The sequence below is a fragment of the Microtus ochrogaster genome, unplaced genomic scaffold (assembly GCF_000317375.1).
Source record: "Microtus ochrogaster isolate Prairie Vole_2 unplaced genomic scaffold, MicOch1.0 UNK68, whole genome shotgun sequence".
In the NCBI taxonomy this organism is placed as follows: domain Eukaryota; kingdom Metazoa; phylum Chordata; class Mammalia; order Rodentia; family Cricetidae; genus Microtus; species Microtus ochrogaster.
This window is the reverse complement of record NW_004949166.1, coordinates 78,940-92,669: the sequence shown is the minus strand read 5'-3', so window position 1 is coordinate 92,669 and position 13,730 is coordinate 78,940. Positions and strand designations below refer to the sequence as shown.

The 13,730-nt window shown below is 58.9% G+C and overlaps 2 protein-coding genes across 5 annotated transcripts; both read right to left on the bottom strand.

Moving 5' to 3' along the window:
- Window positions 1–3,427: 3,427 nt before the first annotated feature.
- Gp1bb (glycoprotein Ib platelet subunit beta) lies at window positions 3,428–4,738 on the bottom strand. Its single transcript, XM_013354761.2, has 2 exons — window positions 4,513–4,738; window positions 3,428–4,277 (listed from the first exon to the last, which is right to left on the bottom strand). The coding sequence occupies exons 1-2, from the start codon at window positions 4,712–4,714 to the stop codon at window positions 3,679–3,681; spliced, it is 801 nt and encodes a 266-aa protein (XP_013210215.1). The 5' UTR covers window positions 4,715–4,738; the 3' UTR covers window positions 3,428–3,678.
- On the bottom strand, window positions 4,738–12,961 carry Sept5 (septin 5). 4 transcript variants are annotated; one of them, XM_005369945.3, is made up of 12 exons: window positions 12,816–12,961; window positions 12,656–12,666; window positions 8,316–8,412; window positions 8,137–8,223; window positions 7,795–7,918; window positions 7,572–7,706; window positions 7,361–7,478; window positions 7,177–7,278; window positions 6,370–6,466; window positions 6,150–6,285; window positions 5,847–5,949; window positions 4,738–5,719 (listed from the first exon to the last, which is right to left on the bottom strand). In XM_005369945.3, the coding sequence occupies exons 1-12, from the start codon at window positions 12,856–12,858 to the stop codon at window positions 5,663–5,665; spliced, it is 1,110 nt and encodes a 369-aa protein (XP_005370002.1). In that variant the 5' UTR covers window positions 12,859–12,961; the 3' UTR covers window positions 4,738–5,662. The 4 variants fall into 4 exon arrangements, with proteins under 4 accessions (XP_005370002.1, XP_026633250.1, XP_026633249.1 ...); XM_026777449.1 differs by lacking the exons at window positions 12,656–12,666; window positions 12,816–12,961 and adding an exon at window positions 12,340–12,647; XM_026777448.1 differs by lacking the exons at window positions 12,656–12,666; window positions 12,816–12,961 and adding an exon at window positions 11,072–12,329.
- Between the last annotated feature and the right edge of the window lie 769 nt (window positions 12,962–13,730).

The window sequence follows — 13,730 nt, the reverse complement described above, 5'->3', positions numbered from 1 at the left end:
CCACCCACCCCAATGTTGTTGCTCTGTCTGGGCAGCGGGTGCGGGCCTCCCCCCCTTTACGTGGCCTAGTCTGGGGACCCCCACACCTTTCCCAGGGCCTCCTCTTTGTGGTGGCCTCAAGCAGGCCAGAAAAGCTCCGAGGTTTCTTCAGGCTATGGAAGACTTGTGGAGAACCCCAATGCTACCCGAGTCACCAGATGACTTAGAGATGACTGACTGAGCCTCTTTTTCTAAATCGTTGAGCTTCCCCTCATCATCCCTGGTAGAAACGGCGGGAGTCCTGCACCCGCTGTCATCAGCCCCGCTCCCTCGCAACATACACAGCGGGCGGCCAATGAATGTTTACGGAGCAAACATGGGTGGGGGGCGCACCTGGACTGGTCCACGTCTTTACCGCCAGGCGGAAGAAGTCCTTATCTTTGCGGTTGACCGGCTGTCAGTGCGCCAAAGGATAGGAGGAAGGGGGCCCGCACTCATCTTCTCCGCGTCTGTCAGCGGCCTCGCAGCGCCCTCCTCTCCATCCCCCGAGGGAATGACCTGCCAACCCCTCTCAGTGCAGTTTGGGCAGCCTGGACCGTCCCCTGCTCTCTAGGTGAACTTCCTGGGCATCGGTAAGAGTTCACCCAGGCCTGCACTCTGCGTGCTGAGCTCTGCGTCTTTTGCGGATCGCTAGCGCCCTCTGGTGTCAGTCTGGGTCATGGTGCTTGAGGGGAAGACAGGGCTCGACAATAGGCAGTTAAATAAGTAGGGTCACAGGCCCAACCTCCCGCTGCACGGGGCTATTTCACATTGAGAAAGATGCTCTCTGCGGCAGGTTACCGCGCAGCCTCTGCGTAGGTTGGTGGCCTTGAATGGCCTTACTGGGACTCCATCTACTCAGTTCCTTGGTCAGTCGTTGACTGGCTGGCAGCACAGTGACTTGACCTCTCTAAATGCACCTCTGTGCCCTGTGTTAGACTAGCTGAGGCTGGGAATCCCTCGGTTTGAATGAAGTCTTGGGTAAGCACGGAGGTCACAGGAGAGAGGGCAGATCCACTCTGGTGGGCAAAGGTGTGATGGGTGCAGCTAGTGGAACAGGGGCACAATGGCTGGGCCTTGCTCTAAACTCAAGTCTTGGGAGACCAAGGGATGGGTGGGCAGTGTGGTGTAGTCACCCCTGACTTCCTGAGCTCCAAAGGAAGGGCCCAGAATCAGCCAGCTGGGGTATGTGTGTAGCAGTACTATATAGGCCTTTGAGAGGGGCCTGTGACTTATGTTCACCTGCAAAGAGTCCCAGACCACAGAGGGGACCGGCTGGTGACTGGGGAGGAGACTGCAGGGCAGGTGTGTTGTCTCTGAAGTGGATGACAATGCTGGAGGCTGGGCTGAGGAGGAGGTGTGTGCATTCAGGAGCACTGAGCTGGGACCATCCACTTCCCCACACTTGTTGGAGGCTGAGACCCCAGGCTAAGCACGTGGAGGGTCAGCTTAAGGTCAGGAGTTAGAATTGGAGAACTTTCCAGGCCAATAGGAGGGCCAGCCATTGAGGCCAAGCTGGCGTCTTGACACCAGCCAGTTGAGACCACAGAGGGTCCATCAAGAGGGGTCTCCTGGAGAAATTATGGGTACAGTTTCCCCATTAACCATGCAGCAAGAGGTCCATCCTTCTGTCTGAACACACTGTGTTTCTTCACCAGCAGAGCCCTTGCTTTTGTGGCAACTGTCCTTCAGGATTTCAAAACCCATCCTCTCAGCCAGACCCTGGTCCTGGAGTCTTCAAGCCCTGTGAGCAGTGCGCACTGAACCTGGGCTCCTTCCTAGGGCTCCTGCTAGGACTCATCCTATTGTCCAGGGTTATGTTCTTCTTAGCGTGGAGACATTTTGGGGTCTTTGGTCACTTTCTCCTAGGCACCAAAACTGCCCCCTAAGGGTTCTAAGTGAGAAGGAGAGAGGGACCCCAGGAAGCTTGTCTCAGTTCTGCCCTATCCCAGCCACAGGGAAGGATGGAAGCAGGAGAGGATTCTTAAAGACCTGGCTTGCTCCTCTGAAAAACAGAAGGAACACCCCTTCCCCACACTGCATTCAACTGACTTTAAGGTGTTATCTATGTGCCTCAACCAGGGGTTCTGAGGGTGACAGGCCACCCCTGGGAAGGGTGAACAAAGAGGACACTGTCCCCTGATGCGGTGATAAGGCCGGATAGACAGCACACAGCTCTCTGCAGCCCACAATGGGCCGGATGCCCCGCACCTGCCCACAAAGGAAGGGACGGCTTATGCCTCGCTGTGACTGGCAGCCTCTAGATAGAATCAGCCTACTGGAGGGTCATCTGTCTTGTCCCACAAAGGCCAGGACAAAGGCCGTGTCAGCTACAGCCTCCCCGACCTGGTCAGTGGCGGTCAGAGGAGGCTCGGTGCTTTCCTGTGCCCAGACCCAAGGCTCTTCATGAAGATCATCAGGAATAAAAGCTTCCGTTATTTATAGAGGTAACCAGGTTGGACCCCTGAGTCTGGTACCTCCAGGGAGGAAGGTGCCATTCTGCTCATTTGGGCACCCAGACAGGAACCAGACCACCTGGTTTTCCTGCTCCAGAGTGGGAGGCAGACAGTGGGAAACCAGGAAATGGAGAGCTCCTTATCCCGAGCAGAGCAGTGGAGGAGGAGACCTGTGAGCTGTGAAGGGATGCGAAGGGAACCCTGGGCCAGGCTAGGAATAACTTATGTTAAGGTCTAGGCAGGAGGCAGGCAGGTGTGCCACAGCTGGCCAGCAGCTGGGCAGTCATGGAGGGAGGCAGAGACTGGGGTAACCTGTGCTGTGAGGGAGGGCTGAGGCTGCTGCAGCTTGGTGGGTGGGGACGCAGCCCCGCCGCTCTTATTACAATACTTGGAGGGTCCAGGGGTATGGGAGGAGACCTGGCTCACTCCAGGCTATGTTTCAGAGACTGGTTGAACTCATACCTACAGGCCCTTACATCATGTCTCTGTAACCTGGCCTTGCCTACCCTTCCAGAGCCAACTCCCCACTGAGATGGCCCATAGAGTTCCAGTGGATCACAAACCACAGTCACCAGTCTTCAAGTCATCCCAACCTCCCTCCGTCTCTGGGTGCTCTTATAGCTGTCCACACAGTGGGCTCACTGGCCAGGCACACCTCAACTTCCCAGCTGTCCTTGAAAGTTCTCATGGCCCTGGCTTCCCACAAGAACCTCTCCTCTAAGCTGCCCGCCTGGTACTGTCTCAAGCTTCCTCAGTGCCAGAGGGACCTCTCTGTCCACAGCATCGTCACTGCCAATGACCTCGAAGACAGCTGGGTAGAGGGAATTTTAACCAGCGGCTTCTGTTTGCCCTATGCCATTTTGGCAGTGCATGAAAAAACGTCCCCTTGAACAACCTCCTCCCCCAGGCCCTTTCTGGAATTTGGCAAGATCAGGTGGTACAGAACCGCCAGATGGAGAGGAGAAAGGTTTATTCAGTGCAGAGTCTGGCAGGGGGAGACCTCCCTAGGCTCTGAAGGCTCAGGGATGTTTCACTCCAGTAGTGCTGGCAGCAGTTTGGCCCCACGTGGATTCAGGCCTGCCGAGTTTGGGTCTGGAAGATTGGGCAAGGGCAGAGGCCGAGGCAAATCCAGGTGAAGGAGAGGATTCTCCAGCAGGGACCTGTAAAGTTTGCAGGTCGTTTGTTGCTCTGCGCCTGTCCTTTCTTAGGATGTCTGCTCATCCACCAGCGGGTCTGTGAGCGATAACTCGCGGAAGGCGCGGGCCCGCTCACGCGCACGCAACCTCCGCAGACGACCCAGTAGGAGCACCAGCAGCAGTGCATGTAGCAGCCCGAGGACCAGCAGCGCGAGCTGTGCCACCAGAGATCCCCAGCAGAGCAGGCCGGGCGCGCACGCTGCCCGCAGCTCGTCCTCTGCCACGTAGGGCAGCAAGCGGCCACGCAGCGCTGGAGGCGCAACACAGCGCAGGTCGCGGTAGGGCGCGCGTTCGGGGCGGCCAGCCAGCCAGGCGCGCAGCGGCAGTAAGCGGCAGTCGCAGCGCCAGGGGTTGGCGCCCAGGTGCACTACACGCAGAGCAGGGAGCGCATCCAGAAGCCCAGGTGGCAGTGTGGTCAAGTTGTTGCTGGTCAGCACCAGTTCGGTGGTGTCGGGAGGGAAGGCAGCGGGCAGCGAGGCCCAGGTCAGTCCGCGGCGCCCACAGTCCACGAGCGTCCCTGCGCAGCTGCACGGCGCTGGGCAGCCTGCGACTGGGAGGCTGGGCCGCGCTAGCAGCAGAAGCAGCAGGCTCAGCGCTCGGCGCGGCCCTAAAAGAGAAGCGCTGGGATGAGCCGCGAGCATCACCGGGACTGCCGGCATTGTTCCCTCCAGTTCCTAAGGCCAGCATCCCGCGAATCCGCAGGCGCCTCCACCCCGGCCACCCTACTTGCTGGCTAATGTTTCCCTCCAAGTCTGACTCAAACCTTTGCCTGTTGCTGCCCAAACAGAACACCTGACGTGGCTCTCTGTCCAGGAAGCTGCAGACCCAACCCCAGAACTCACAGGAGCCCATGGCGAAAGGACGGCAGCCCAGCTCGTTCTGGAGTGGCGATGGTCCGAGACTGCAACAGACCACAATTCTGCCACCAGGCCAGAAATAACTCTGAGCCGGCGCGCAAGGGCGTTGTGGCAACAGATAGGGTACTATCGCCAGGGCCCCGCAGGCAGACCGGGCTTCCGCCCCCGCCCGCTCCCTGGGGCTCATGAAACACTCGGACACTCGCTGCGACGTTCACCAACTTTGTTCTCCTGTCACCAGGACAGGACGCGGCATTCACAACTAAACAAAAACGGAGAATGGGGTGTGTGGGGAGGGGTCATGCGGTGGAGAGATGGAGGAGGCCAAGGGCTGGAATCCCAGCACAACAGAGCTGCTGGGAGGAGGAGAACTTGACCTATAGGTAGATGAAAGTAGTCTAAGCATAGGGTACACCCCGTTCCAACCGCCCCTGGAGTCCTTTATGTCGACCCAGGAAGGGGTGTGAGCGGTCTAGCGCAACACATCCCCCTCCTTCCTTCTAGACGCTTCTAGGTCTGGGGTCTTCCTAAAGGCCTCAGCCTCCAAACCCGTGTGCTCTGGTCCTGAACAGAGCGTGGTTAAAGAGTGAGGGAGGACTGAGCCTACTTCCGCACACAGTGGGACATTAGCATATGCTTTGTAGCCCACTGGAACCCGCAGAGGGGGCCTCCCAATTCCATTCTGCCATATTATCTTGGGTAACAGGCCCGAGACCCTGCATCCACGACCCTCCTCTACCCTGGTTTATAGGCCGCTGGGGCAGTGATCTTTTAGGAAGAGAGATCTTGGAGATTATACACAACTTGTTCCCTTTAGAGGAGCGGGAGGTGCGCACGGGGGCGGGGGCGGCAGGATGTTGGGGAGGGGCTGTGGTTCAGACCACTCAGAAGCAGATACCAACGACCGGGAAGGGTGGATGCTGAGAATAAATTAGGGTCATCTGGGGGCTGTGGCTCCGTGGCTCCAGGTCTCAACAGTTTGGTCAAAGCCACGTTGGGTTAGGGCTAGGTCCAGGCTGTCTGAGATCCAGATGAACCCAGGGTAGAATCCAGGACAGTCTGGGATCCAGGGATAGGAGGAGCCAGCCCGGAAACCGGCCATCTATCCTTGGCGATGTGGGGCTGGGGCCGGGTGTCACTGGTCTTGCATTTGCTGCTTCATCTTCTGCAACATCTCCTGCATGCGCCTTAGCTGGTAGGTGGGGACGACCCAAGTCAGAGTGCGAAAAGACCAAAAGACCGGAGAGGTCTAGCCCCGCCCTCTGCTTCTCCTTGCTACCCTCTCACTCGCAATCATGGCTCCCTCTACATCTGCCTACCTCTTCGTCCTTCATCCTGATGAGCTTTTCTGTCTCTGCGTCCGGGGTGGGCAGTGGGAGGATAGGGATGGGGCTCTCCATCCGGCTGTCCTGTGTGAGTTTGCTGTGAAACGAGAGGGCTGATCTGTTGGGAGGTTCAGGTTAGGAGGATAGGAGAGGCCTGTCCGGTTCCTGCCAGTATCAAGACCAGCGCTGGGCTGATTTAGGGATTGGGACAAAGTTCTGGTGTCTGTTGGGCAGGGCAGCCTTCTGTAGTGCCAGGGCCTGGGCCAGGGTGAGGTCAACTCCGCTAGGGTGGCCCACCTGGTCATCTGCTGGATGCAGTGGGCACGGTAGTTCTCGTAGTGCACATCGCATGTCACATCCTTCAGGTCATGCATATGAGTTCGGATTAGCATGTTCCGAAGCTTCACAAAATCGCAGTGCGCCTGATTCTCCACTGTGGGGCAGGAGCGGACAAGGGGTAGGCCTCAGCCTAGGGGAACCTCCTTCTCCGCACCCAGTGCCCCCTGCCTCAACTCACCTTCGACGATCCCCCAGGGGTACAGTCGTCCCCGGACCCGCTGCCCCTTCGCCTCCACCACAGTGTTGCTGCCGATAACAGCGAAGGGCGCACTTTCCTGGGGAAGGGGAGCAAGGACCCAGCCCAGCCCGGAATTGTAAGAACGCTAGCTCAGAGGCTGAGGGGGAGTGGCCATCCCTGCACTGCCACCGTCTCCCTCCCAACCCGCACAGTTCCTCTTCTGGTGCCTCTACTACCCTCTAAAGCCACAAACTCTGCATAGCTCAAAGCCTTGGGCTTCTGCCAGGCTGTGCATTTCTCTGGCTCTGGATGCTTCACGGAGTTTCCTCCATTTTTTAAGTCAGAGCAAAGACCAGGCTTACTGGTGGATGGTCCTGCCTGTCTGCTCCTGGCCCAGTGGCCCCTAGTTTCTGGCTTAGCTTTCAGTCATTACCTTCCTAGCCTCTGAGGTATTCAAAGCAACCGCCCTCCGGAGCTCAGAATCTTGGAAACTAGGGCTTTACACAGCTCTGAGCCACTGTGCTGATTCTTGGAAAGCAGGCCGGAATGGCACCAATAAGTGTATAGTAAGCACCCAGGGGAGGTCCAAGTGATCCACCACAAACTAGACAGGGGTGCAAGGGACCCTTCTCCTCTATATGTACAGCCCTTTGTGGCAGGGGGTGTAGTCCCTCTTCTCTGTGAACAAACGATTCCCGCCTTGATCATGCTGGACCTGGGTGCCTAACCCTTCCCCAGGATCTGGGTGGCCTCCAGTGCTTTGCCCCAGTAACCTCCTTTGCCCTTGTCCTTCTGCTACGCGCTCACCTTCAGTTCCCGGTCCTGTTGCTTGAAGTCTTCATCTTCATCTGAGTCGCATTCTGGAAACTGGTACACATGGATCCCAAATTTGTCAATCTCCTCCCGTATCTGCAGTAATTGGGCAAGAGCCGTTAGACTTCAGCTCCCCTGGAGTTTTTGGCCAGGCCACCCTTAGCTATAGAAGACTCACCCTATCCTTCAGCTTCCGGATCTCACTGGGAACCAGGCAGTCGGCTTTGGCGATGAGTGGAACAATGTTCACCTTTTCGTGCAAAGCCTTCATAAAACCCACATCCACTGGCCTCAATCTGCAGAGACAGGGTGGAGACAGGCATTGTTGGAAGGCCGCGATGCAGGGCAGGGACACCCACCCTGAGCTGGGTCTCGGGACTGCCACACACCCGTGTCCAAATGGGGAGATAAAGTACAGGCAGCAGTGCACCCGGTTGTCTTGGATGTTCTTTCGGTTGAGGCCACTCTCATCGCGGAAATACTGCTCAAACTGCTGGTCCACATAGTCAGTGATGGGCTTCCAACTAGAGGTGGAGGAAGAATGAAGCCAGTTCCAGCCAGTTCCCAGAGCTGCTAGGCAGTGGCGGTTGGGGCAGAGAACATGTTCCTCACCACTCCGAGTTGTTCACCGCGTCCCCAAAGCCGGGTGTGTCCACAATGGTGAGCTTCAACTTGACTCCCTTCTCCTCAATGTCAACGGTGTGTTTCAGGATCTCGACTGTCTGGTTGATCCGTTCTGCAGAGGTGGGAAAGGCCCTATATGCAGGCCATCTCCCCTTCCCTCTGGGCAACAAGGAGCCCCTTCCCCACCCTGGTGCCTTGGCCTCTGTTCTGGGCCACTCCCCCTCATCCCCAAATAGGGACCCATGTCTCAAGCAGAGTGACAGGGTGCTCTCTAGGGTTTCTCAGGGCAGGAGTGAGTGGATTGGTGAGGACTGTACCGAAGCTACTCACCCTCAGCACTCAGCAGCTTCCGGTCCTTGTACAGGTCAGTCAGAAAGAGGCTGTGGACAAGAGTAGACTTCCCCAGGCCGGACTCACCTGGCCATAAGGGACAGCGAAAGAGTCAGCTTAGATCTGGGCTGGGCTGACCTATGGCCTCAGAGGCTCCACCCAGAAGTTTGGCCACTCACCAGCCACCATGAGGGTGAAGTCGAAGCCCTTCTTCACCGACTTCCGGTGCACCTGGTTGGGCAGCGTGGCAAAGCCAACGTACTGCTTGTCGATGTCCTGAGGGCAGGGGTGGGGTTGGGGCAGGTCAGGGGCACGTCCTAGATCTTTGGTAGCAGCCCAAGGCCCTGTCTCTTATGTGGCTCAGATGAGCAAATAGCACAGCCCCTAGCAAGGGCCATTTCATCAGCAAAAATGGGGTGAGGGCTGTAAAGCAAAGGCCGGGAGGAGGAAGGTAGGTGAGGGGGTGGCAGGAAAAGGCACCCCCACCTCAGCCGCAGCAGAGACCCGAGACTGGGGTGGGGAAGAGGGGATGTCAGCCCCACAGGGGTGTTCCCCCAGGTGGATGGTGGGAGTCGGTACTGAGACTCCAGAGGTGGAAGCAGCTAGACTTCATCCCCAGAGTATCCAGGGTGGGTGGTTTGTCTGGCCCAGATCCAAGCTTGGGGGTGGTGGTTCCTACAGCAGCATCCGAGCAGGGGCTATTTATAGACTGCAGTGCCGAGCCTCCCCCGCCGCAGGGTCTGCGGTGCCTGCACCCATCTCTAGTGGACATCTGCCCTGGGAGCCCCTGCCACCTTCTCTGGTAGCCGGAGGATCCTGGCCAAGCAAGCGTGCACACATGACCCACATTCCACCCTATCTCCACACACACACCTTGAGCCGCCTCTGGGCCTGGGTGCGCGGCGACAGCAGCTGCTCCACCAGGCGGTCCTGGGGTGCTGCCAGTGAGTCCATCGTGGCGACCCTGCGGGCCCTGCCGGCCTTGTTCCGACCCTACACCGGGGTCAGGCCAGTCGGGGCCAGCGATCTCGAGAGATTCGCGCTGGGTAAATTTGCTCTTAAGCCCTCTTCTGACTCGGGTTTTGAAGACTCAAGAACTGAGACCGGAAGAGGGAGCGTCGCCTACCTGGTAGGCCGCTGACCTCAGAAGTCGTACGAGCCATTCCCCTGTCTCAGCGCAAGGACGCGAGCTGTGGCTCAGCAGTGGCTCGCGCACTGGAGCCCTAGGCGGGGCTTAGCAGGCTCCCGGCAGCGGTGGTGGGGACCGCCCCGCCCGCCGTCGCCGGGAAACGGTCGCTTGGAAATTGGGCCGCAGGCGGAGCCTCGAGAAAACGGCTGCGGAGGGCAGGGCCGAGCAGAGGCGCGCGGGCGGGGGCGCCGCGTGGACCCGGAGCGCAGCCGTGGCACCCGAGGTCGGGTCCAGACCGTCGGCAGCCGAGTGGCAAGTTGTCTGCGGTCGCGGACCTGCCTCCCGGACGCCGCGCGGCTGCCGCCCACCAGAGGGCACTGCAGAACGCTCCGGACCCACGCGCAACCGCGCGGGAACCAGCCCCGAGCAAAACCTTGCTCCCTCGCACTTCACCCGAAACCCCTGAACCGTGCCATGGAGACCAAACAACCCACGGACACGCCCATCCCCACTACCTGTGGGCTCACTCTTTCCTAACATCCGCATGTGTGTGTGTGTGTGCCTGTGATTGGGGGAATTCTTTTCCCGCATGGCATCTTCATATGCGCTGAGGACAATGTTCACCTTTTCCATACTAAGTCCTGCCAGCACCTGTCCCAGATCTGCCTCTCCCCTCTGCTTAGCATAGGTTAATAGTGGGGGAGGCCAGTCAGAGTAGCCTTTGAAGTGCTCGCCTTTAATCCCAGCACTCAGGAGGCAGATACAGGCAGATCTCTGTGAGTTCGAGGCCAGCCTGGTCTACGTACTGAGTTCCAGTACCGCTAGAGCTACACATTGAGCCTCTCTATCTCAAACAAACAAACAAACAAACAAACAAAAAACAAAACGGTGCGAGGGGATGCAGTGGTCAGAGTTTAGATAGCCCTCTTCCTTCCTAGCTTGGAAACCTTGGTCAGGCCACAGCTAGGCAAAACCTCTGGCCACAACATGCCATTACTTTAGGAATCACGTGTCCCTGGAATCACAGGGTGCTGATGAAGTGGAAGCCATCTTCTGTGAGCCACCGACCTTTCCTTGCTCCTCACTTTCAACCCCACCAGAATCAGAGCACACCAGCCCCAGGAGGCAAGAAACTAGACAAGTCACTGTTCCCACTCGCCCAGGGCCGGGAGACCTCCCTCCCTTTCTCGTGCAGGTCCCACCCCTCCTCTAGGAAAGCTCTGCCCTTTGGCTTCTTGGAGGGGCCTCCACCCTGGGTCTGCTATGGGGCCTGAGGACGGCTGGCACCTGGGGAGGAGGGTGGGCCCACAACTGGAACAGGAGAGCCATTCATCCCAGGGCTGAGAAGCAGCCTTCTAAGTTCTGGCTCCCAGAGAGTGGCTACTGGCTCCTGCCTGACTTGCAGGAAGCCTCTAGGCTGAATCCACCCACCTTCCCTGCTCTGACTGCTGTGGACACAGCTTTCAGCCTGGCCTCCACCCAGACAGGTGGTATCTCCAATCTAGAGCATCTCTGGAAGATCATACAGACAGCCGTGGCCTGGGCCACACCCGGATGCTGAACAGAGCTAGTTAGTCTTAAACTGCCCCTCGACTTGTCTACACTCTCTGGGGAAGTCCAGGTCAAACAGCAAGGGTCTTACTCCCCATCCACAGCCCGAGTATGGCCGAATCAAGCTGTCATATGCTGCATGTTTCTGGGAGAAGCCCTAAGGAAGGGGGTGCTCTGCACAGCTCTTTTTTCAGTCCCCGAGGCTCAAGACATACTCCTCAGGGATATGATGCCATATGCCACAGCTGTGCCCACCTCTTCGTGAGGATGAGACACTTGAGGTTTTCCCGTCCTAGAATTCTGAGTAGGCATAGCAGACAGAGTCTTCATCGCTGTCCAAGAAGGGGTGTGGGGGCGAAGGGCAGACAGACAACCTCCTTCCCCTCGTAGAGTAAGAAAGAGACCTGGTTAAGCCCTGTCTCCATACACCACAGAAACACAGAAGATACTGTGTGCTGCTTCCCCCAGGCCCACGGATCCCGGCCCAAGCACCCCAACTCAGGCACTCTTCTGGGGGCTCCGTCCATCTGCCTTGACTCAGTGTTCTCTCCCTCTGGCCCTGGGAATAGGGGATGGTGTGAGGCTGGCTCCTAACTGAAGGGCTCATAATTCAGCCGGAAGGGAGGGGGTTTCTCCATCCTGGCAGCAATGGACAGCGAACACTGCTGATGCTGAGCAGCAGGTGCCCAAGACAAGCGACGTGGAGGACTCCAGAGGCCTGGGAGAAGCCTCCATCCCTGCCTCCCTAGCTTCTGGCCCCTTCCTTCTCCCTTACACAATAGTCAGGCAGCGTGTGTCCCCAGCAGGCTTTGTCTGGCCTGCTGGGATGAGGATGGGGAGGCAGTTCTCTAGGAAGGCTCCTGGGGGAGCCCCTCCCAGTGAGCCTCATCCGTCTTGGGCGGGGCATATCCCTGCCAGGAGACTCCAGCTGACCCCATCTGCCAGCTGCCTTTGCTTTTCCCACTGCACTCTGGTCTAGTACTCTGGGGTCCACCTGGCATCAATGCTAGAGGGATGACCCTCCATCTACAGTGAGGCTTGCCAAGGTCTTCTGTGTCAGGGCTGGGCTCCCCCCCTTTTTTCCTTTCTTCCTTCAAACAGGGCCTAGCTCAAGCCACCGAGGACAGCCACTTGCACACCACTCTGGTTTCACACTTGGGTCACCCACTTGCACATCTCTCTGGTTTCACAACCCTCAGCTCCTTTGGGTTTTCACAGGGTACCCAGGTCAGCTCTCATAGGGATGGGCATCAGGCTAGTCCTTTGGAAGGCCACAAGCCTAGCTGTACTCGAGGGCTGGAGGACCAGTGCTGGGCACTGGGATGACTCAGATAAGGAGCCTTGGAAGTTCCAGGTCTTGTAAGAGGCCCTGCCAAGGACTAGTGAGCATGAATTTATGTGCAGGAGAGAGAAGCACAAAGATGCATGGGCATGAAGTGCGATAAGCAGAGGCCCCATGGTGCGGCTCAGGGAACTGGAGGACCCCTCCCCCCGTTCCTGGCCTGTCATAACTACAGCCTCACCCTGGACCCCCAGCACGTGGCCTTCGGTCAGGTTAGGAGGGAGAGGCTGGCTCTGGACCAGAAGAGAGAGGCCCTCGACCCTGAGAAGATGCCTAGGCCCCTGCTATGCATGTCAGGGAACCAGGCGCGATGCCCACTCTTCCCCTATGCAGCCCCAGGAGCGGTGGCGCTGCCCCTATAGACAATCGATTATCGCCACAGGGCTGGGTGACGGCCGGCGGGGGCGGGGTCACGCCTGGGCGCCACCGGCATCGGTGCCACAATGGGTGACAGCCGGTCGGGTCTCACCACCAGCCGAGAGGCGCAGCGCCGGTACCTGTTTGTCCTCTGCGTGGTCCGGGGTCGTGGTCCGGGGCGGGGCGGGTCCGGGCGGGTCCGGGCCGGCGGGCAGGGGAGAGACGGAGACAGACGGTGAGAGGCGGGCGGGCGGCGGGGACAAAGGCGCGCGCGGGCACGCGGACAGGCGCCTGGCTCACCTGGGGTCGCCAGCTTGCTCTTGTACCGCAGTCCTGTGCTCATGGTGGCCGCCGGCGGGGGACGTGTGGCGGCGGGCGCGCGGGCGGGGCGCGGCGACCAGCGGTGGAGGCCGAGGCCGGCTGCGGGGTGACCCGCCCCTCCGCGCCGCCACCACCCGCCCCGCCCGCGCGCCTGCCAGCCAATCGGCGCCCGCCGCGCCCACGCGCGACCCGGAGCGGCCGGTGGGGGCGGGGACTGAGGCGTCCCGCTGTGGTCCCCCCAGGCCTCTGGTTCTCCAAGCCGGAGCAGCAGGGCTATTCCCACGGCCTAGTCCGCAACAACCCCCCCCCCCAACTCCCCTTCCTGTCATCTAGCCCAGGCCTGGACTCTCTGAGCTCCCTTGGCTGTCGCTGGGACCCATTCCGTCCTGGGCTTCTGATCTTCCATCACTGTCCCAGGACCGTGATTGTCAGCTTCTTATAGCTGATACATGAATTCAGGGGATAGAGTTACCCCTCTTCACCCCATTGAGATGCACTTGGGAGGGGCAGTACTGGGAGACCTGCTTCTGGTACTGATTGTTGGGCAGAAGTCCAGGGCCGGAGCTCTCCTCCTACAGTCATGCTGGGTGTCCTATACTGGAAGCACACACACTTGGGCAAGATACACAGCACATGGCAGGGTGTGGTGACTTTTCCTGGACTGTAAAATGAGAGCGCTAGAGGTGTGGGACCGGACTGGTACAGTCTGAAACCCACGTTACCCCTCTTTCTCTAGCTCTGGACCCTGGTGTTCTGCAGACTCATAGGCTGCGATGTGAGCTACCACACTGGCAAGGGTTGAAGGGGGTGGGGGCACTATGAAGCTAGATTTAGGGTCAGACTCCGAGGATGCTGTGGCCTCGTGTCTGCAGTTGATAGGACTAAGTGACCCAC